The sequence below is a fragment of the Physella acuta genome, unplaced genomic scaffold (assembly GCF_028476545.2).
Source record: "Physella acuta isolate Inbredline_101_S28 unplaced genomic scaffold, ASM2847654v3 ptg001518l, whole genome shotgun sequence".
In the NCBI taxonomy this organism is placed as follows: Eukaryota; Metazoa; Mollusca; class Gastropoda; family Physidae; genus Physella; species Physella acuta.
Window position 1 is genome coordinate 6,192 of NW_026733033.1, and position 23,809 is coordinate 30,000.

At 40.0% G+C, this 23,809-nt stretch overlaps 3 protein-coding genes across 3 annotated transcripts; 1 reads left to right on the forward strand and 2 right to left on the reverse strand.

Annotated features, from left to right (window-relative positions):
• Positions 1-6,802: 6,802 nt before the first annotated feature.
• Positions 6,803-8,246, reverse strand: LOC131928547 (ctenidin-3). Its single transcript, XM_059284612.1, has 3 exons — positions 8,182-8,246; positions 7,516-7,792; positions 6,803-6,918 (listed from the first exon to the last, which is right to left on the reverse strand). Exons 2-3 carry the CDS (start codon positions 7,787-7,789, stop codon positions 6,896-6,898), a joined length of 297 nt encoding a protein of 98 aa, XP_059140595.1. The 5' UTR covers positions 7,790-7,792; positions 8,182-8,246; the 3' UTR covers positions 6,803-6,895.
• A 5,707-nt stretch (positions 8,247-13,953) lies between these two features.
• On the forward strand, positions 13,954-15,878 carry LOC131928554 (protein FAM98B). The gene is made up of 3 exons (XM_059284618.1): positions 13,954-14,066; positions 14,667-14,931; positions 15,770-15,878. Exons 2-3 carry the CDS (start codon positions 14,670-14,672, stop codon positions 15,790-15,792), a joined length of 285 nt encoding a protein of 94 aa, XP_059140601.1. The 5' UTR covers positions 13,954-14,066; positions 14,667-14,669; the 3' UTR covers positions 15,793-15,878.
• A 6,561-nt stretch (positions 15,879-22,439) lies between these two features.
• On the reverse strand, positions 22,440-23,588 carry LOC131928551 (uncharacterized). The gene is made up of 3 exons (XM_059284616.1): positions 23,476-23,588; positions 23,037-23,313; positions 22,440-22,571 (listed from the first exon to the last, which is right to left on the reverse strand). Exons 2-3 carry the CDS (start codon positions 23,308-23,310, stop codon positions 22,546-22,548), a joined length of 300 nt encoding a protein of 99 aa, XP_059140599.1. The 5' UTR covers positions 23,311-23,313; positions 23,476-23,588; the 3' UTR covers positions 22,440-22,545.
• Between the last annotated feature and the right edge of the window lie 221 nt (positions 23,589-23,809).

Below are 23,809 nucleotides of genomic sequence, written 5' to 3' on the forward strand. Positions count from 1 at the left end.
TCACACCTTCACAAAGTATGTGTGTGTTTGTGTATAAAATCCTAATCTAAGTTTATATTTCTCATACACTAGGTATGTGTTTGCCAATGAACCTATCGCTTTAGACAATATCCCTATAGTAGTGATGAATAACCGTTTAATTTATAAACATTAATGATACACATCTTACCGAAATAGTCTCACACATGGATGAAGAGTTTTCTATATCCGAAGCTACATCAGTTGCCTCCCTTTCCTCCATGACGATCCCATACTCCATGTCCGTCCCCATACTCCATGTCTGTCCCCATACTCCATGTCCGTCCCCATACTCCATGTCCCGTCCACATACTCAATGTCCCGTCCCCATACTCCATGCCCGTCCCCATACTCCATGTCCGTCCCCATACTCCATGCCCGTCCCCATACTCCATGTCCGTCCCCATACTCCATGTCCGTCCCCATACTCCATGTCCGTCCGCATACTCCATGTCCCGTCCCCATACTCCATGCCCGTCCCCATACTCCATGTCCGTCCCCATACTCCATGTCCGTCCCCATACTCCATGTCCCGTCCCCATACTCCATGCCCGTCCACATACTCCATGCCCCTCCCCATAGTTCATGTCCGTCCCTGTCCCTCCACATACTTCATGTCCTTCCCATACTCCATGTCCCTCCCCATACTCCATGTCCGTCCCCATACACCACGTCCGTCCCCATACTCCATGACCGTCCCCATAATTCTTGTCCGTCCCCATAATCCATGTTCGTCCCCATACTCCATGTCCCTCCCCATACTTCATGTCCGTCCCTGTCCCTCCCCATACTCCATGTCCCTCCTCATACTTCATGTCCGCCCCCATACTTCATGTCCGTCCCTTTCCCTCCCCATACTCCATGTCCCTCCCCATACTCCATGTCCGTCCCCATAGACCATGTCCGTCCTTGTCCCTCCTCATACTCCATGTCCCTCCCCATTCTTCATGTCCGTCCCTGTCCCTCCTCATACTCCATGTCCCTTCACATACTCCATGTCCCTCCCCATACTCCATGTCCCTCCCCATACTACATGTCCGTCCCCATAATCCATGTCCGTCCCCATACTCCATGTCCCTCTCCATACTTCATGTCCGTCCCTGTCCCTCACCATACTCCATGTCCCTCCCCATACTTCATGTCCTTCCTCATACATCATTTCCGTCATTGTCCCTCCCCATACTCCATGTCCCTCCCCATACTTCATGTCCGTCCCTGTCCCTCCCCATACTCCATATCCCTCCACATACTCCATGTCCGTCCCCATACTTCATGTCCGTCCATGTCCCTCCCCATACTCCATATCCCTCCCCATACTCCATGTCCGTCCCCATACTCCATGTCCCTCCCCATACTCCATGTCCGTCCCCATACTCCATGTCCCTCCCCATACTTCATGTCCGTCCCTGTCCCTCCCCATACTCCATGTCCGTCCCCATAATCCATGTCCCTCCCCATACTCCATGCCCGTCCACATACTCCATGTCCCTCCCCATACTTCATGTCCGTCCCTGTCCGTCCCCATAATCCATGTCCCTCCCCATACTCCATGTCCCTCCCCATACTTCATGTCCGTCCCTGTCCCTCCCCATACTCCATGTTCCTCCCCATAGTTTATGTCCGTCCCTGTCCCTCCACATACTTCATGTCCTTCCCCATACTCCATGTCCCTCCCCATACTCCATGTCCGTCCCCATACACCACGTCCGTCCCCATACTCCATGACCGTCCCCATAATTCTTGTATGTCCCCATACTCCATGTCCCTCCCCATACTTCATGTCCGTCCCTGTCCCTCCCCATACTCCATTTCCCTCCTCATACTTCATGTCCGTCCCCATACTTCATGTCCGTCCCTTTCCCTCCCCATACTCCATGTCCCTCCCCATTCTCCATGTCCGTCCCCATAGTCCATGTCCGTCCCTGTCCCTTCTCATTCTCCATGTCCCTCCCCATACTTCATGTCCGTCCCTGTCCCTCCTTAAACTCCATGTCCCTTCACATACTCCATGTCCCTCCCCATACTCCATGTCCCTCCCCATACTCCATGTCCCTCCCCATACTACATGTCCGTCCCCATAATCCATGTCCGTCCCCATACTCCATGTCCCTCTCCATACTTCATGTCCGTCCCTGTCCCTCACCATACTTCATGTCCTTCCTCATACATCATTTCCGTCATTGTCCCTCCCCATACTCCATGTCCCTCCCCATACTTTATGTCCGTCCCTGTCCCTCCCCATACTCCATATCCCTCCACATACTCCATGTCCGTCCCCATACTTCATGTCCGTCCCTGTCCCTGTCCCTCCCCATACTCCATATCCCTCCACATACTCCATGTCCGTCCCCATACTCCATGTCCCTCCCCATACTCCATGTCCCTCCCCATACTCCATGTCCGTCCCCATACTCCATGTCCCTCCCCATACTTCATGTCCGTCCCTGTCCCTCCCCATACTCCGTGTCCGTCCCCATAATCCATGTCCCTTCCCATACTCCATGTCCCTCCCCATACTTCATGTCCGTCCCCATACTCTATGACCCTCCCATATTCCATGTCCCTCCCCATACTCCATGTCCGTCCCTGTCCCTCCCCATACTCCATGTCCCTCCCCATACTTCATGTCCGTCCCCATACTCCTTGTCCGTCCCTGTCCCTCCCCATACTCCATGTCCCTCCCCATACTCCATGACGGTCCCCATACTCCATTTCCGTCCCCATACTATATAATATCATACAATTAAAAACCATAAAAAATCCATAATACATTAAAGATTTTCAAACTCAAGGTTGAAGCTAAAGGCCAAATCGGACAAACTGTGTTTGTTATTTGCTGGCGTTGTTGGTTGTGCTGTAGGGTCTTCCTGCTGTGGTATGTCTGAAGGCGTTCGCTGGCAATGGTTCGTCTAGTGTAGGGTGGAGGTACAGATTTGACACGCTTGTCTTCTCCCGGCGATTAGGATAGTGAGTGATTTGTTTTTGTTGTTTATTTTGATGTAGTGTGGGATTTTTGTTGGATTATCGGTGTAGACGGAAAAGCTGCGATTATTAGTGTGTGGAATTGTGTCTATGGATGGCTCTTTGTTGCTGAAAAGGCGTAGTGCTTGTATGAGTGTAGCGGTGTTAAGTGTATTTGGTACCCATCTGAGGGTCCCGTTGATTTTGTCGTTTTCATGAAGTGAGAAATGCAATGTATATGGACCGTGTGTTTTGCTTGTGTTATGCATTGTGATGACGTCGAAAGCCTGTGAGGAGAAGTACCAAGTGTCAGCTCTGCCATAATTGAGTAGAAGAATTTGATGATTGCTGATAGGCTGTCTTATTATATGGCCTCACAGGTTTGGTTGACCTCTTGAAGTGATGATTACTTGCATTGTAGGTGAGACAGATTCAATGAATAGGGGTCTGGACGTTCCTCTTCGGGTAGATCAGAAGTTACTGTTGTTGACTTGGTTGCAAAGGGTGGGGCCCCAGATTTCATTAAGCCACCCGAACCATGGCTACAGGACATTACCCCCCTGGATATTTTCCCCCCCCCCCCGGACATTTCCCCCCGTATTTACCCCTAACCCTAACCCTAACCCTAACCCTAACCCTAACCCTAACCCTAACCTTAACCCTAACCCTAACCCTAACCCTAACCCTAACCCTAACCCTAACCCTAACCCTAACCCTAACCCTAACCCTAACCCTAACCCTAACCCTAACCCTAGCCCTAACCCTAACCCTAACCCTAACCCTAACCCTAACCCTAGCCCTAACCCTAACCCTGTCCGGGGGGGGGTAATGTCCTACCGGGCGGGGGGTAATTGACAGGGGGGGTAATTGACAGGGTGGGTAATTGCTCTGGGGGGTAATGTCGGGGGGGGATATCCGGGGGGTAATTGACAGGGGGGAAATGCCCTGTTCCCCCGAACCATACCCCGGGTGGCTCCTCTCAAAGACTCTCTCCCTAGACGGAACAATGGGCGGAACCACATTATTGAGCTTGGTAGTAGTTGCATAGTCCATTATAGAATTGTAGAATTCTGTATGTTTGTAAAAATAGCAAACCGATTTTTTTAGAAAAGTACGACAGGACAAGGGTCGGCAACCTTTTAAGACTGAAGAGCCAAAAGTTACTATTTTCAAAATTTCCCAGTTATTAAAGAGCCACTAACTTTTTTTTCAATATTTGGTATTTGATTAGGATTAGGTAAATAATGTGTATGTTATTTATTATAAATAAACCATTAAATATTAAATAATGTTTATTCATATAAAAACATACACGGTTCGCAAGAATAATAAACTTAGTAATCAAGTAATATAACTGTAAGACAATTCACTTTAGAAGCTGTTAACTTTTTTTTTCTTTCTTGGTGGATATCCCCGGCTCAGTCGGGCCTCAACACGACAAACTTCGACTAAATGATATCGGTTTGATTACAGTGTATTGGTCACTTCATTTTTTTTGGTTCTCACCAGGCTTGTCTTCCATCCCATTGAACGCAAGGTAAACTAGTACACCACCGTCTAGTACCCGGTTCAAAAGAAGGAAGCTAATGGCTTAAAAAAACTACGATTAATGTTAACTGATACATAGGGAAATGCATTCTGAATAAAATAACATTACCCATTGAACGATATTCGAAAAAGTCGGCCCTTGGACAGTGGCAAGCTTGGAATTGTTGCCACGGGGCTGGCTACAGCACAGCTGTGGGGCTGGGCCTGGTGCCCAAGCGGCTGTGAGCTGTATACTCTCTATTGCACCTATTCTCATTGTTTCCTGATGAGTATTTTTATAATGTTTAAAGTTGATTTTTTTTAGATATTTGCTGCGAGTTTAGAAAATGAGATAATATAACTATTAATATTTGTGAAAGGATCTGGAGAGCCGCACCTGGACATCAAAAGAGCCGCATGCAGCTCGCGAGCCGCAGGTTGCCGACCCCTGCGCTAGGAGGATCACATTGCCTTTTCTTTCTTTTTTTATTTTTTTATTTTTTTTTTTTAATTTTTTTTTACTTGTTTAATATAGAAATCTAGATGTTGTTATTGGTCCAAGTGTTTTCTTTCTTAATAAATGAATATTACTATAATTGCCCTTTCCAATACAAAATTTAATAAGAATTACTTCATTTACTTAAGTTTAAAAAATAAAGCTATGGTGTTTTTATTTTATGTGGTGAGATGCATTTAATTAAATAATTAAAAGTTTTTAACAAAATAATAAATTCCGTAAACACAACTAAATTTTAATTGCAAAATACGTTCACAATAAATGAATCTAATCATACTATTTTTAGTTTATTATTTATAAATGCTTTTACATACTTTTGGTTAAAGCTTAAAATTGTTTCCCATTTTGCGAAATTTGCCTAATATAGGTGGGAATTCATTTTAAGTGTTTTATCGATCACATGCATGCTATTTCAAACCACAAGTATAAAATCGTTTTAAAAATGCTAATTCTACGCTTATAAAATCTTTTTAAACCTTTGCGTTCATCCCATTAAAACAATTTAGGTGATCATTTCATATTATCTTATGAAAAATAAATAAACTACAAAATAACATGTTTCAGACTGAGATAAAGAAAATCAAGATAAGAATTTAAGATTTTGAAAAGTCTTTTTACCATTGAACAAATCAGTAGCTACAGATAATTTACATAGTATTACAAATTTAAATTCGCCTTTGAAGATCGATTTGATAACGAACTGATTTACCAAAATAAAGTAAACGAATGGTATATAAAGTAATTTTTTTTTTCCTGATACTATTAAAACAATTCCCATAAGCTATCTTTTGAATTCATAAAAGGCATTGAAAAAATATAATTAAAGAAAATTACAAAGGGAAAAATGGTTATTTCCCTTATTTTACTCAAATTTTGAAATGGGAAGTAGCTCTAAGCACTTAGACGAATCGTCATTTACTCCTCAATTTGGAAACTGCTAACTGTGTTCTTTTTTTCTTGTAGTCCAGAGGTCGGCAACCTGCGGCTCGCGAGCCGCATGCGGCTCTTTTGATATCAAGATGCGGCTCTCCAGCTCCTTGCATAAATACTAATAATGTTAATAAAAAAATATATTTGAAATAAAAAAATGTTAGTGGCTCTTTAAAACCAGGGAAATTTTGAAAATTGTAACTTTTGGCTCTTCCGCTTCAAAAGGTTGCCGACCCCTGTTTTAGTCCAGCAAATTATACTTTAGCTATATAGTAAATTGTATTTACAAAAAAAAAATTTAAACATTTCAAAATAGTGTTCAAAGTGTATTGCTATGTTGACCATTTATTTATAAAATTGTACAATAGACAAATGTGGTTTACATTCATAAATCGTCTCCCTCATCACCAATCACTAGTCCGATTTCAGAATCTGTTGGACTGGTCGAGTCGGTTAAGTATTACTTGTCAACTTTTTTTGTGCCATATAGGCCGTTGACAAGAGGCGCAGCTAGGGGTAGGGCGGGTGGGGCGGCGGACTAAGGATCGACCCTAAGGGGGCGCGAAAAGAGGTAAAAAAATAATTAAGGAAAGGGACTAAAATTTGTACATTTCTACACCTAATGTGTGGCAAAAAAAAAAACTGTTACATGATAATGACTGTACCCAAGTGTAGAGCCTCATCTACCCAAGGGTTCGAACTCGAGACCTTTCGGTTTAGCAACCATGAGCATTACCGACATTACCTAAACAAACAACGCGATGTAGCTTTATCCAAGCATAAGCAACAGTAGCATGTTAACACATTTGATTATCTAACGAAAGAAAACAAATACGAGTTTGATACGGATATTATTTAATTCAATACTTTATGTGTACATGTGTTATTCATTGCACTAGACGACTGTGACACAATACAACAGCTTCACATCGTAGCCCCCGTCTAGTAGTAGTAGTTGCCTTTACCTATGATGTAGGGAATATAAAACAGTTATAACTAACAGAAAATAATTTTGTTTCAACGATATGAAAATCGACATGGTAGATGTATACTAAAATATACTGTTTTGTATGGATATAAGTTTATAACAATGAACACTTTTTGCAAACAGATTAGCAATAAAAATGAATTGAACCCCCTAAATCGTGGTTAAATGAACCCTCTAAATCAACAGGCATTAAATCATCTATTTTAGCATGAATTGAACCCTCTATATTAATACAAATTGAACCAACTAAATAAAACATAATTGAGTCCTCTAAATATAAAAATAATTGAACCCTCTAAATAAAAAGAAATTGAACCTTCTAAATCAACACACATGTCAGGAAATTACAAGTTCAATAAGCGCATATTTCAATCCCAGATTAATTTCGATACATGAATGTAATTAGCAGAATGGTAATTGATGTATGATATTTTATAAAACATGTGTTAAGTTTTAAACTATTCACAATTTTATAAATCATAATCCTCCCTGGAATCAGAGTATAAGTTGGTATCGTTTAATATTTAGTGTATACAAATGCTAACGCCCTACTGATAAAACTGAATGAACTTACCGCCGTAGTAGCCTCCAATGGGGATGAGAAGTTTTCCGTAGCCGTAACCTCCATATCCACCGTGACCTCCCCATCCACCGAGACCGCCCCAGCCTCCAAGGCCACCAAAGCCTCCTCCCACACCCCAGCCTCCTCCAAGACCGCCGAATCCACCGAGACCACCGAATCCACCGTAGCCTCCACCGTAGCCTCCACCGAATCCACCGAATCCACCATAGCCGTAGGCGTTGGCCATGGCGACCAAGAGAAGAACGGCGAGCACAGATTTGTACATTGTCTGAAAAAATATTTATTGTAAACGTTGAACACGCCTTGAATTTTAAATATATTAACTATATTAAAACATGGTTTAATTAAAATCAACACAGCATGTTTAATTCGATTACTCAAAAATTTGAGACTAAAGTGGTACTATTTTTTCATGATCCTTAAATGAATTAGGCTAGTGCGGTCTAGTTCGATAAATTATTTTAAGCATTAAATGGATTTCATATTTACTTATGGTATTGTCTATATATACTAAATCAAGCTAGATTTAACAGATGTATTTTAGCACATCAACTGCGAACCACTAGTAAACATTGTAAAATAATCGAATAATGTTTGCGAATGGTACCAAATCATTTCCGAATAAAATGTACGAACTGTGTGAATAAATTAACTCACCAAGATGTTTAGACTACGGAAAGATGGCCGTCTCAAAAAACAAGGCAAGTAGATCTGCTTGGAAGTGACCGAATCGTGCTTTAACAAGACACCAACATCTGCTTATATACACCGTCTACAGCAGGAAGACACTGTTGGGGATTAAACACTGACGTTTTGTATAATCTCATCAATCTTTTAACACCTTAGCGGTTCTTAAAATGTGTGGTAGTTGTCAGGATTCACTCTCATAGGTATTGAATTCACCTGTGTATAGAGAGGCGTTATGCTAGGTAATGCGATTGATAAATGACAGTCTCTTCTGTGTTCTTCTTCTTCTTCGTTCTCAATTTGTTAGTGTTGGAAGAGATCGATCCTATCTGCCAGAGGGTTTGAACTCGAGACTTTTTCGAATTTATTAACCATTGACTCCGATTTCAGCCTGCTTTTCTTTTTTAATTTGCTTCCTTTGTCCAAACAAGAACGAACTACAAGGCAGCAGTTGTTTGATTTTGGAGTTGTTTCTCCTAGAAGAGTGGCTGTCCCCAGCTAATTAGCCCCATCTGCTCGACGGTTCGAACTCGAGACTTTTCGGTTTAGCAACCATGAGCTTTATCGACTCGACCACGCCGACCCATGTTCTGATGTCCGGGTATCAGAAAAAATGTAAAAACTTAGTTTTTCTTCTACTTTATCGTTCTTATTTGTAGTGTTGGAAGGGATTCCCTCCATCACATTGAAGTATTACGTCAACAGGTGATGCGTCATATAGGCCGTTGACCTGAAACGTAGCGAGGGGAAGGCGGGTGGTACGGTGTCCCCGGGACCGACCCTAAAGGCGCGCCAAAAAGGGGTAGAAAAAAGAAGTAAATTTTTTTTCTAAGCTGAAGAAGCGTCAAAGTTCAGAAGATTAACGGCAACAAGGTTTCATACACCGATGTATGTGTTTTCTACGCCCATTGTGTGCCAAACAAAATAAAAATTGTTACGGGATAGTGACTGGTAAACAGCGCCACCAACCTGTCCAACTAAGCGGGGGGGGGGGGGTGGGGAGGCTTTTGATCATCATGAATAACTATAGCTAACATATAAATGGGAGAGGGCACGAAATGCATACTTTGCCTTAGGCGCAGGTCGCTCTGCCGTTCATAATCCTCCATGTCGTAGGCTATTTGAATTTGTTTAGAACTTCTTCCCATTTATAAATTTGAGACAATTAAGGGAAATAACAACTATTTTCTTTACCTAATTTTTTAAAATTATTATTATTCGATGACTCTATGCTCCAGGTCGAATTAAAATTAGTGATAGTATATAATTTTTTTGTATCTGCTGCATTTGCTACAGTAACAACGAATTTTAAAATCCCAAATTATAATTCTGATTTCACTTTGCGTTGCTGCTTGAAGTTTGATACACTGTAATTGAGTTGTTTTCTGAAAACAATAAATTAAATTAAAACCATGAGCTTTTTAATTAAATTGTAAGCTTATTGTTGGAATTTTTAAAAAATTTCCTATTGACTCTCCCCACCCCCCCCACCCCTCTTTTAACAATTTCCTTTCCGCTCCTCACTTGTACTCCTGACACACTCGTTTGACCTTCACCCCTTTTACTGTTATCCCTTTCAATATTTATATAATCTCATACATGACATAATGTAAATATTCATTATGTACATTTGCAAAACCTTTCGTTTTCATTTGATGTTCGATGTTCGAAATTATGTAAAGAATTTGATGTTGATGTACTTGTTTTAAATTGCAATTAAAAGTATTTTTTTAAAAATTCCGTTTTAAAAGTGTATAAATTATATTTTTAAAAAATTACAAAAAAAGAAAAAAAAAGTGAAATTCCCCCCCCCCCCCCCCAACCAGCCCAACACTTCTTTCGATTAGTTTGTATTAGTTTTTCTTTTGTATTTACTAGGTTTATTGTACAGAATGGGATGAAATCCATGAAAAAAAAAACAGCCACTGTCAAATTTCTAAACCAACAAGCTTTAAATTTAATGTATCTTATGTATTCATATACTTATTTCGCTATTTATTTACTATACTCTGTACATCAATGCAACTACCTTATAAATACCCACCCAAACGGCGTGGAATGTTACTGTATTTGTTTTAAATTGGACAATAAAAGTATTCTAAATAAATAAATAAATATATATATATATATATATATATATATATATATATATATATATATATATATATATATATATATATATATAAATTAAACCTAAAAAAGGATACACTTTGTCACCACCGTGACTATCGTCCAAAAAAGTGAGTAGCTAGCAAATAGTAAAGTTCATCTTCATCATCATTTCCCGTTCATCCACACATGACATATAGTAGAGTTCATCTGCTACTTCTGAGACCTCGGCATATGAAGGGATAGTGTGGTCAGCCATATGCTAAGCCGCCTTTGTTAAAAGTAAAGTTACACGCGGCTAATGAAGTAAAGCTCGCCTGTTTCTGTAACCTCGGTATTTGAAGGGCAAGGGTGGTCTGCACGATGCCAGGCAGTCTTTAATTTCCCTAAAGTATGTTGGGTACCCATTGGGGCTGAGTGGACTCATGATTGTATCGCCTCGTGTGTACATGCAGCTCAATAGATTATTGGTTCCCAACTACGACTTAATCAGTAAACTTGTAACATTTGGATTGTGGACTGTAGGTGCATATGTTAGATGGTAGATGTACAGAGTGGATAGTAGAGGGACTGGGTATATGATGTTAGAAGCAGAGGGTGGAGGGTAGAGGCATTCGGTGGATGTTAATTGGACACGGTAGAGTTATAGAGGCAGAGGGTGGATGGTAGAGGCAGAAGGTGGATGGTAGAGGGACAGGGTGGATGGTAGAGGGACAGGGTGGATGGTAGAGGGACAGGGTGGATGGTAGAGGGACAGGGTGGATGGTAGAGGGACAGGGTAGATGGTAGAGGCACAGGGTGGGTGGTAGAGGGCTGGAGTGGATGGTAGAGGTGTTCGGTGCAAGGTAGAGGGACAAGGTGGATGGTAGATAGACAGGGTGGATGGTAGAGGCACAGAGTGGATGGTAGAGGGACAGAGTGGATGGTAGAGTGACAGGGTGGATGGTAGAGGCACAGAGTGGATGGTAGAGGGACAGAGTGGATGGTAGAGGGACAGGGTGGGTGGTAGAGGGCTGGAGTGGATGGTAGAGGTGTTCGGTGCAAGGTAGAGGGACAAGGTGGATGGTAGATAGACAGGGTGGATGGTAGAGGCACAGAGTGGATGGTAGAGGGACAGAGTGGATGGTAGAGGGACTGGGTGGATGGTAGAGGCACAGGATGGATGGTAGAGGGACAGGGTGGATGGTAGAGGGACAGGGTGGATGGTAGAGGGACAGGGTGGATGGTAGAGGGACAGGGTGGATGGTAGAGGAACAGGTTGGATGGTAGAGGCACAGGGCGGATGGTAGAGGGACAGGGTGGATGGTAGAGGCACAGAGTGGATGGTAGAGGGACAGAGTGGATGGTAGAGGCACAGGGCGGATGGTAGAGGGACAGGGTGGATGGTAGAGGGACAGGGCGGATGGTAGAGGGACAGGTGGATGGTAGAGGGACAGGGTGGATGGTAGAGGGGCGGGGTGGATGGTAGAGGCACAGGGTGGATGGTAGAGGGACAGGGTGGATGGTAGAGGGACAGGGTGGATGGTAGAGGCAGAAGATGGATGGTAGAGGGACAGGGTGGATGGTAGAGGGACAGGGTGGATGGTAGAGGGACAGGGTGAATGGTAGAGGCAGAAGATGGATGGTAGAGGGACAGGGTGGATGGTAGAGGCAGAAGATGGATGGTAGAGGGACAGGGTGGATGGTAGAGGGACAGGGTGGATGGTAGAGGGACAGGGTGGATGGTAGAGGGACAGGGTGGATGGTAGAGGGACAGGGTGGATGGTAGAGGGACAGGGTGGATGGTAGAGGGACTGGGTGGATGGTAGAGGGACAGGGTGGATGGTAGAGGGACAGGGTGGATGGTAGAGGCAGAAGATGGATGGTAGAGGGACAGGGTGGATGGTAGAGGCAGAAGATGGATGGTAGAGGGACAGGGTGGATGGTAGAGGGACAGGGTGGATGGTAGAGGGACAGGGTGGATGGTAGAGGCAGAAGATGGATGGTAGAGGCACAGGTTGGATGGTAGAGGGACAGGGTGGATGGTAGAGGGACAGGGTGGATGGTAGAGGGACAGGGTGGATGGTAGAGGGACAGGGTGGGTGGTAGAGGGTCAGGGTGGATGGTAGAGGGACAGGGTGGATGGTAGAGGGACAGGGCGGATGGTAGAGGGGCGGGGTGGATGGTAGAGGGACAGGGCGGATGGTAGAGGCACAGGGTGGATGGTAGAGGGACAGGTGGATGGTAGAGGGACAGGGTGGATGGTAGAGGGGCGGGGTGGATGGTAGAGGCACAGGGTGGATGGTAGAGGGACAGGGTGGATGGTAGAGGGACAGGGTGGATGGTAGAGGCAGAAGATGGATGGTAGAGGGACAGGGTGGATGGTAGAGGGACAGGGTGGATGGTAGAGGGACAGGGCGGATGGTAGAGGGACAGGGTGGATGGTAGAGGGACAGGGTGGATGGTAGAGGCAGAAGATGGATGGTAGAGGGACAGGGTGGATGGTAGAGGCAGAAGATGGATGGTAGAGGGACAGGGTGGATGGTAGAGGGACAGGGTGATTGGTAGAGGGACAGGGTGGATGGTAGAGGGACAGGGTGGATGGTAGAGGGACAGGGTGGATGGTAGAGGGACTGGGTGGATGGTAGAGGGACAGGGTGGATGGTAGAGGGACAGGGTGGATGGTAGAGGCAGAAGATGGATGGTAGAGGCACAGAGTGGATGGTAGAGGGACAGGGTGGATGGTAGAGGGACAGGGTGGATGGTAGAGGGACAGGGTGGATGGTAGAGGGACTGGGTGGATGGTAGAGGGACAGGGTGGATGGTAGAGGGACAGGGTGGATGGTAGAGGCAGAAGATGGATGGTAGAGGCACAGGGTGGATGGTAGAGGGACAGGGTGGATGGTAGAGGGACAGGGTGGATGGTAGAGGGACAGGGTGGATGGTAGAGGGACAGGGTGGATGGTAGAGGGACAGGGTGGATGGTAGAGGGACAGGGTGGATGGTAGAGGGACAGGGTGGATGGTAGAGGGACAGGGTGGATGGTAGAGGGACAGGGTTGATGGTAGAGGGACAGGGTGGATGGTAGAGGGAAAGGGTGGATGGTAGAGGCAGAAGGTGGATGGTAGAGGGACACCTAGATTGTTAAACGGTATAGAACACATTGAATGTTAGACTTAACCGTCTATTCGTCAATCCAGCGTCTTAAAACACATAATCATTTGAAACAATCCAAATAAACTGACCCGCAGAAGTAACACGGGTACCTGATGTTATATATCATTATATATTTTACTGAGCTTTGATGGTTACATACATTTTCCCAACCGCCACACATCAAAACAACAAAACACTCAAATGTATCAGTTATTTTAAAACACATATATATATACCAAACTATTATTTCAACCTCTTTTCCAGTTCGTGCCCAAGACACATGGGGCAGATGGAGTAGAGTTTATCTTTTTCAAAGACATCCGCATATTATTATGAAGAGATCGTGAGATCAGCACTATGCTCAGCCGCCAAGATTATATTATCACAGCTTTAAAATGTCATCGGCACGAATTAGAAACGTAGTAAGGATTAAAGAGATTAATAGGATTAAGACCTATCTAAGCCTTAAATCCCCCATTACATCTTCCTGCTGTAGACTGTGTATATAAGCAGATGTTGGTGTCTTATTAAAGCACGCTTCGGTCTCTTCCAAGCAGATCTACTTGCCTTGTTTTTTGAGACGGTCATCTTTCCGTAGTCTAAACATCTTGGTGAGTTGGTTACACATTTCAAGGCTTAATTGCTTACAGCAATAAAATATTACACATTTACAAACACCATTTGTTTTAGAATGATCTCATTATCATTTTTTTTTACCAATTTTAGACGACATTAGCATATTTTATATTAAACTTTTTAAATGAAGGTACTATAAAAAAATGCAAATTTTAAAATTCTCTGACTTTTCAGATATGGGATTCAATCAAGTTTATACTACACTTGAAAGTGAAATTCCCTTTCAAACCTTACAGGTTACGGGGCAAGTGAAGTAGAGCTCACTTGTTTCTGTGACCTCGGCATATGAAGGGATAGTGTGGTCAGCACTATGCCCAGCCATTTTTACTTTCCCTAACGTGAGACAGGTACCCATCAGAGCTGGGTGGACTCAGGGACGCTGTACTGACTTGAACCAGGAGATTTACTGGTTAGCAGTCCATCTCTCTAACGCTAGGCCTCTCCGTCCCTACACTTGAAAGACTGTTATGAAATGGGTTGTTTGCTTACAGAAAGTAATATGGAAAGTATGCTTGACAATATTTTTATAGTTTTTTTTTCTTCAATTAACTTTCAATTATTGTATTTTCTCCCAGACAATGTACAAATCTGTGCTCGCCGTTCTTCTCTTGGTCGCCATGGCCAACGCCTACGGCTATGGTGGATTCGGTGGATTCGGTGGAGGCTACGGTGGATTCGGTGGTCTCGGTGGATTCGGCGGTCTTGGAGGAGGCTGGGGTGTGGGAGGAGGCTGGGGTGGCCTTGGAGGCTGGGGAGGTCTCGGTGGATGGGGAGGTCACGGTGGATATGGAGGTTACGGCTACGGAAAACTTCTCATCCCCATTGGAGGCTACTACGGTGGTAAGTTCATTCAGTTTCATCAGTAGGTAACATGTAACTACGGCGGTAAGTTCATTCAGTTTCATCAGTAGGTAACATGTAACTACGGCGGTAAGTTTATTCAGTTTCATCATTAGGTAACATGTAAATACGGCGGTAAGATTGATTTGTTGTTTAAAAACCTAACATTTACATATTCATAAAAAATTTGTTTTAATGTTTTTAACGTATAATTAAATTGTTTATTAACTATAAACACACATAAATTGAACAAAAATATAAATGGTTAATACTTTCATTTAGCGTTTCTTTATATAAAAGTGTACTCTCATAAATGATTTAAATAACTAAAGACATTTTACAACTTATTTTACACATTTAACAATGCATAAATTTACAAATATTTTTTTTTAAATTGAAGGAATGTGGTTGTTTATTATTTTATGTTTCATTGAATATAACATCACACTATTTTTCCACTCTTTTAACTACAACGTACATTTTGTAAGCTAGACTGGTAGTGTTGTGAGTTTTTTTAAAGTATTAATGTACTTTTGCGAGACACGTCTTCGCGATTAAAACGTAAGATAAGAAAGTTACATTTCTTGTGTGTCTTTGTAAGTTCTCAAGAATCTAAATCAGAAATTGTCCGTCTACACTGCCTCAAGGAAAATACGCTAGCTCTTTTAGTAAGATTTAGTACTGAACATAAAATACACTGCATTACAAATAGTACTGGTTGCTCGGTTATTCTTCATTGTTTTTAAATTTTATTGTTCACTGTTGTATTTAGAGATTAGAAATTTTTAAAATTACATAACTGAAGCGTACAATCAAAGTTTCTTTAATTTATTTACAGGTAAAGGCAACTATTACTACTAGAGAGATGCTGTTTTCGCTGTTTATACCATGTCTTCGTGATGTAAATGTTTGTGACCTTTCGTCAATAAAACTTAAATAAAATAAAAAAATGTTTTATAATTATTTTTACAAGTTTTTGTATCTAACCAGATTATGAACACCGTATGACATATTATATTGACACAGATGTCAATATAGTGACATTAATGTCAATCCTGATAGTTACACTAAGTTTGCTTTAAAATGATGTAGAATTTTTCCAAGGGACATACACCAGGGTGTGTTAAAATTAGAAGCATGTACCCGAAACATAAAACATCCTTACAAAGGAATGATAAAACACATATTGGGCATACCATTGTAACTCTCGAAAGTAAATAGCTAGCAAAAAGTAAAGTTACATGGGGCAGATGAAGTAGAGTTCGTCTGTTTCTGTAACCATGAAGGGAACATGTGGTCAGCCTCGGCTTTCCCTAAAGTAAGTCGGGTACCCACAAGAGCTGAGTGCCTAACTCAGTGTAACAGTCTCCAGCTAGTGATCCGAACTTGATGCTTTCGGATTAGCAGTTGGACGCTCTACCTTCCGCCCACGCCATCCCACCAAAGTATCGCCTCGTGTAGGCCTATAAATGTAGCAAAATAAATAGCTTGTTCCAAAATTCTGTCTTAATAAGTAAACTTGTAACATTTTGATGGGAACGTTATAATAGTTAGAACAATAATTGAACTGTTCATCAAAACTGAACTTAAAATAGTTTTTGCATTGGTACACCACATCCTAGATCAAAAAATCATACCTTATTCTGATGAATACTTTTACCTAATGTTTATTTACTCAAAGTAAACAACAGGTTTTACTAAGACCAAGCTATCTCTGGTATAGAAGGTTGCACCCATGTGAACCCAACTATTGAATTGATTCATTTAATAAAGTTATGCAGTTAAACACAAATCGTTTATTTATGTTTAAACTTTACTCAGTACAATAGGATCTTGTCCAGATAAGCCCCGCCAAAAAAAGTTAACACCCGCAACACACAAAAAAAACACTTTTAAAAAAAATTCATAAAAAACGTTTTAATAACAAGCTTTTATGTAATAATGCACTAAATAGTAGAAAATAAATTATAGACTACTATTTAACTAACTATAAAGAAAAGCGTGGGTCACTTTAGTATCTATTGATACCTTTACTAATGTTAAGGAAGACACCCACGCTTTTCTATATAGTTATTTAAATAGTAGTCTATAATTTATTTTCTACTATTTAGTGCATTATTACATAAAAGCTTGTTATTAAAACGTTTTTTATGAATTTTTTTTTCAGTACTTTACATGTTTTATTTACAATAGAGTTATATGACTAAAAACCATTGCGCGCCTACCGAACATCACGTTCAGTAGGCGCGCAATGGTTTTTGAACGCAGCCATTACGTGATGGCGCAGCTATTGAAGGTGATGACGCGTGTGGTGTGGTTGGCTAGATATGCCTACTAATTCGGTCCAAATTTTACTTAATTCATAAAAAATCAATTAGGCATCCAATTAAGTCAAATTTAGTTTCAGATTGCATTGTCTTCATGTCTTGACCCACGTGCCAACTGTGAATCGTGTCGGTCAAGTAGAACTGTCCGAATTTTCACTCCTGCGTTTCCGTCTAGACAGACTGACGAGGAAGTGAGTTAAATAAAAGCTTGTAAAAAAATTCATAAAAAACGTTTTAATAACAAGCTTTTATGTAATGATGCACTAAAAAGTAGAAAATAAATTATAGACTACTATTTAAATAACTATAAAGAAAAGCGTGGGTCACTTTAGTATCTATTGGATACCTTTACTAATGTTAAGGAAGACACCCACGCTTTTCTTTATAGTTATTTAAATAGTAGTCTATAATTTATTTTCTACTTTTTAGTGCATCATTACATAAAAGCTTGTTATTAAAACGTTTTTTATGAATTTTTTTTCAGTACTTTACATGTTTTATCTACAATAGAGTTACATGACTAAAAACCATTGCGCGCCTTCTGAATATCACGTTCAGTAGGCGCGCAATGGTTTTTGAACGCAGCCATTACGTGGTCGTGATGGCGCAGCTATTGATGACGCGTGTGGTGTGGTTGGCTAGACATGCCTACTAATTCGGTCCAAATTTTAATTAATTCATAAAAAATCAATTAGGCATCCAATTAAGTCAAATTTAGTTTCAGATTGCATTGTCTTCATGTCTTGACCCATGTGCCAACTGTGAATCGTGTCGGTCAAGTAGAACTGTCCGAATTTTCACTCCTGCGTTTCCGTCTAGACAGACAGACTGTCGACTGACGAGGAAGTGAGTTAAATAAAAGCTTGTAATAAATTATAGACTACTATTTAAATAACTATAAAGAAAAGCGTGGGGCACTTTAGTACTTTAGTACCTATTTTATACCTTTACTAATATTTGAGAAGAGACCCACGCTTTTCTTTATAGTTATTTAAATAGTAGTCTATAATTTATTTTCTACTTTTTAGTGCATCATTACATAAAAGCTTGTTATTAAAACGTTTTTTATGAATTTTTTTTCAGTACTTTACATGTTTTATCTACAATAGAGTTACATGACTAAAAACCATTGCGCGCCTACTGAATATCACGTTCAGTAGGCGCGCAATGGTTTTTGAACGCAGCCATTACGTGGTCGTGATGGCGCAGCTATTGATGACGCGTGTGGTGTGGTTGGCTAGACATGCCTACTAATTCGGTCCAAATTTTAATTAATTCATAAAAAATCAATTAGGCATCCAATTAAGTCAAATTTAGTTTCAGATTGCATTGTCTTCATGTCTTGACCCACGTGCCAACTGTGAATCGTGTCGGTCAAGTAGAACTGTCCGAATTTTCACTCCTGCGTTTCCGTCTAGACAGACTGACGACTGACGACAGAGGAAGTGAGTTAAATAAAAGCTTGTAAAAATAGAAATTTTTACTTTTAGATTTATTTGAAGAGGGTTAATTTCGGACATGTAATAAGAAATTTGCATGAAAAAGTCTGTATTTTTGTACCTTAAACCCCACCCCAAACCAAACCCTAGAGGCTGATGAGTTCTATGGCGTGCCTTTAAATGTCCATATGTCTAGATATCAGAAATAGGTCACCTACGGGGGGTCTTAATTCCTCACCTGTGCACTCTTGTATTAGTAGCGGGTCTTATCTAGACAAGATTCGGACAAAATAGTTTAAAATGGTTTTTAAAAATACATTGAGAATATTTAAGAAAAATAACTGTAACAAATGAAATAAAGTTGAATAGCTGAGATGTAGAGAAACAACAGACAATTGGCAAATCAGTTATTTCGCCATTTAGCTGATATTTCCTAAGACATTCCGAAAGGTACACAACAGCAGAGAATCACTAATCCCGTGTGCTGCCATATCAAGACTGAGATCTTTGGAGTGTGGTAAACTGAACAGAAAGTCTAAATACTAGCATGAGAAAGCTTGTATCAAACTCGAATGTGTTTCCCTCTGATACTTTCGTTCGTGCTATTTGTTCTACGGCTACTTGGCAGGTCTGGGGTGCTTCCTGCTCTATTTGGACAACTTAAAGAAACTCTTGTTCTAGTACAGGACTTAGACTTTTGACTTGCTGTCATCTAATACATTACCATTGTCATCAGAGTTTCTTCAAGGCATCTCTTCGGGGGGGGGGGGGGGGGCGGGCTCCGAGAAAGTCTACCCCCCCCCCCCGAACGAAATTAAATTTATATATAAAATATATAAAATATATACTTTTAACAGTGTCCGCCCCCCCATCCCCGAAGAAAGTGTACCGCCCCCCTCCCCGAAAATTTCAAATGCCCCTCCCCCCCCCCGAAGGAAAAGAAACACTGATTGTCATCATCATCATCAATTATTTCATTTTACGATAGTAAAATTTTTCACCTGATCAGTGAAACACATATTTCATCACGTCGAGTGCATTATTTAAAGCGTGTTTTCAACTCATGAGAACGAAACATGAACATCTATTCTGAAAATATCAGATTTAAAATAAAATGATAAACCACCTACAACGTATTTTATATATATTTGAAAATAAATAACACCCCAACGTTAGCATTATTAATTAAATTTTTTTTTTTTTATTTACATGTTTTCAACTTGTGTTCCAATATTTGGACGTTTGTACACCTTTATACATAGGATAATTCGTTTGTAGAGTCCAATACAGAACATTTGTTTTACGCTTATATTTAATAATTTTACTTCTCAAAATAATTTATTTTTCGTTCAAATTTTTGTAAAGCATTCGAAAAAAAACCGGGAGTGATCTCCCCTAAACTTTCTCGAATATTCTAATATAACACTACGTGGGATGTCAACTCGGAATATAGACAAGATTTTTGTTTACTTAAACTTTTAAAAATAGAATAAAATCTAGTAGAAAAAAAAATTGCGCACCAAGCGAGCACCAAAACCAAATGTGCGTAATAGTGCGCAATATTATTAGTACTTTATAAATTTACATGCGTTTTTTGAGAAATCGGAAATAGCGTAAATTAGTACTTCCGGTCAACGGAAATTACTCAAAATTTGATAGAAGGTAGAGAATTAGATCTTTTACTTACATGTGAAATTTCATTTATCTATCTGAATTAGTACTCAAGTTATAGGCTTTTGAAAAATTCAAAGTAGAAAAAGTACCACTTCCGGTTGTCGGAAATCGCTCAAAAGTTGATACGGATCTACGATTTTGATATAATACTTATATATGAAATTTCATCAACCTAGCTGTAACGGTACTCAAGTTATCGTGTTTACACACAGACACACAAACACACAGACACACACACACACACAGACATACGGACAAGATTGCAAAATTATGTTTTTCCGTATCAGTGAGGTGTAAGACGTCGAGATTTGTAAAAATCTCGATTTTTTTTTTTGCACGATTACAATACTTTCTCTATACTACGTATATACGAGAAAGTAATAAACCGGGAGTGATCTCCCCTAAACTTTCTCGAATATTCTTATATAAAATAACAGGGGATGGGAACTCGGGCTATAGACATGATTTTTAATCCATTTTAAATACTTAAAGTTTTAAAAATAGAATAAAATCTCGTAGACAAATTAATTGCACACCAAGTGAACGCGAAATAAAAAAGCGCATAATAGTGCGCAATATTATTATTACTTTTAAAATTTACATTAGTTTTTTGAGAAATCGGAAGTAGCGTAAAGTACTACTTCCAGTCAACGGAAATGACTCAAAATTTAATAGAAGGTAGAGAATTAGATCTTTTACTTACGTATGAAATTTCATTTATCTATCTGAAATAGTACTCAAGTTATAGGCTTTTGAAAAATTCAAAGTAGGAAAAGTACCACTTCCGGTTATCGGAAATCGCTCAAAAGTTGATACGGATCTACGATTTTGATTAAATACTTATATATGAAATTTCATCAACCTAGCTGTAACGGTACTCAAGTTATCGTGTTTACACACGGACAGACACACACACACACACACACACACACACACACACACACACACACACACACACAGACACACAGACATACGGACAAGATTGCAAAATTATGTTTTTCCGTATCAGTGAGATGCAAAACGTCGAGATTTGCAAAAATCTCTATTTTTTTTTTTGCACGATTACAAGACTTTCTCTATACTTCGTATATACGAGAAAGTAAAAAACAACAACATGTTACTGCTACAAGTTTTTAAGACGATATACATTGATCCTAACAGTAACAGCTTTGCTAAGTTCTCAACAATTGGAAACTTAAAAGAATATAAAACAACGGTTAAACGTCTATACTTAGCCAAATTACAAAAGACAATAACTGTTTTTAAACTTGTGAAATGCGTGATTTTCTTCATTCTAAAGATTTAATGTTGGAAACATTAAGAATGTTAAACAACATGTTTGGCTTTTTCCGAATGAATTTCATCGTGTTATCTCTATACGGCCTGTTGACTCACATTTCAAACTACTTTTCATACCGATGTCACAGAAACAGGTGAACTCTACTTCACTTTACCCATGGACCTTCAGGCTAGAAACTTTACTTTTTTTTTAATTATGTGTACCCCAGAACAATGTATAAGGCAGAAGTTGTTTGAATGTGGAGTTCTCTATCCTAGATGGGTTGCTATCCGGGGATCAACATTTTTCCCATTGCCAGCAATTCACTCTTAAGAGCATGTAACATTTTGTTTGTTTCTCTATTTTAGAGAACAGAAATGTCAGCTCCGTTACGTTTTTTATTATTATAATAGTAGATTTTTTTTTTTTTTGCAATCAAAACACAAGCTTCAAAACAATTTTATCATCTAGTAAACAGCTTTTAAAAATATAATAAATTGAATTCTTTTCCAGTTATGCCAGGAACGAAAACTTAAAAATAAAATTCTAAATGGTGTATGATTTAGGCGTGTGTGCTTTAATACAAAGTAATCCTTTTTCCATCTATACACATACTACTTTAATAATCCCTATCAACATTTGATTGATGATTGAGAAATTAACGTGACGTTTAATAAGATTGATTTAACTTCATAAGAGTTACATCTCCTTACCTTCTCTATAGCATTACATAAAAAGAAAACAGCAGTCTTCAACTATATATGTCTAAAAAGTTAAACAAACAAGTAAAAAATTGTATACTGATCTTTTTATTTATACAATACAATACGAGGACATTTAACAATTGGACGAGACATCTATTACATAATACACGGACTAAAGAACTTCGTCACCTCTAGTAGTAATAGTTGTTTCCTTTACCTGTGGTATTCAAAAATAAATTATAAATTGGTAGTTGTTATTGTAAAGTTTGTATACAGCTCAATGTTTAAGACTTTTGTGATATATTAAACAGGTAAAGTATTATGCCTAAAATTGTAATTACAACAGTGATATATTATACGACTTAGGAAGTATTGTATGCATGTATAACTAATTACTTATTTTAAATGCTCACATTTGAAAAATACTTCTCTCTGACATTAAAGACAACATACAGTTGTAATAAAATTTTACTTAACTTGTTTTCAGATGTTTCATTTTTGTAAAAGTAATCACACTTTTATTTTTTAGCTCAGTTATTTTCTATTTTGCAGACGACATTCTATATCTCAATATTATTTTAAGCTATTTCGGTTAATACTTATTGTAAAATCAACGGATAAAGCTGAATGTATTTACCGCCGTAGTTACATGTTACCTACTGATGAAACTGAATGAACTTACCACCGTAGTAGCCTCCAATGGGGATGAGAAGTTTTCCGTAGCCGTAACCTCCATATCCACCGTGACCTCCCCATCCACCGAGACCGCCCCAGCCTCCAAGGCCACCAAAGCCTCCTCCCACACCCCAGCCTCCTCCAAGACCGCCGAATCCACCGAGACCACCGAATCCACCGTAGCCTCCACCGTAGCCTCCACCGAATCCACCGAATCCACCATAGCCGTAGGCGTTGGCCATGGCGACCAAGAGAAGAACAGCGAGCACAGATTTGTACATTGTCTGGGGAAGATGGGAAAAAATATTACAAACTTAATTATTTACATACATGGGATAATCTGTGTAGATAGTGCAATCTAGAGATTTTAAAAGAAAATAATTTAAAAGCTAATTATTGATAAAACTAATTAGCGAATAGTTATAATGTAAACTAAACCTACTCACCAAGATGTTTAGACTACGGAAAGATGACCGTCTCAAAAAAACAAGGCAAGTAGATCTGCTTGGAAGAGACTGAATCGTGCTTTAACAAGACACCAACATCTGCTTATATACACCAACTACAGCTGGTAGATTGGCAGCTTTGGATTAAAAGAATTATCCTCAACTTGTGCTGGCTGCAGTGCCTCAACGGTCCTCAACTTTTTACTTTCTCGATTATACAAAGTATAGAGAAAGTCTTGTAATCGTGCAAAAAAAAAATCCAGATTTTTACAAATCTCGACGTTTTACACCTCACTGATACGGAAAAACATGATTTTTCAATCTTGTCCGTATG

Excerpts from the sequence above, each read along its gene's own strand:
- LOC131928554 (XM_059284618.1), top strand. The coding sequence starts at position 14,670 with ATGTACAAATCTGTGCTCGCCGTTCTTCTCTTGGTCGCCATGGCCAAC. Across the intron at positions 14,932-15,769 it reads CATTGGAGGCTACTACGGTG|GTAAAGGCAACTATTACTAC; the intron begins GTAAGTTCATTC and ends ATTTATTTACAG.
- LOC131928551 (XM_059284616.1), bottom strand. The coding sequence starts at position 23,310 with ATGTACAAATCTGTGCTCGCTGTTCTTCTCTTGGTCGCCATGGCCAAC. Across the intron at positions 22,572-23,036 it reads CATTGGAGGCTACTACGGTG|GTAAAGGAAACAACTATTAC; the intron begins GTAAGTTCATTC and ends TGAATACCACAG.
- LOC131928547 (XM_059284612.1), bottom strand. The coding sequence starts at position 7,789 with ATGTACAAATCTGTGCTCGCCGTTCTTCTCTTGGTCGCCATGGCCAAC. Across the intron at positions 6,919-7,515 it reads CATTGGAGGCTACTACGGCG|GTAAAGGCAACTACTACTAC; the intron begins GTAAGTTCATTC and ends CCTACATCATAG.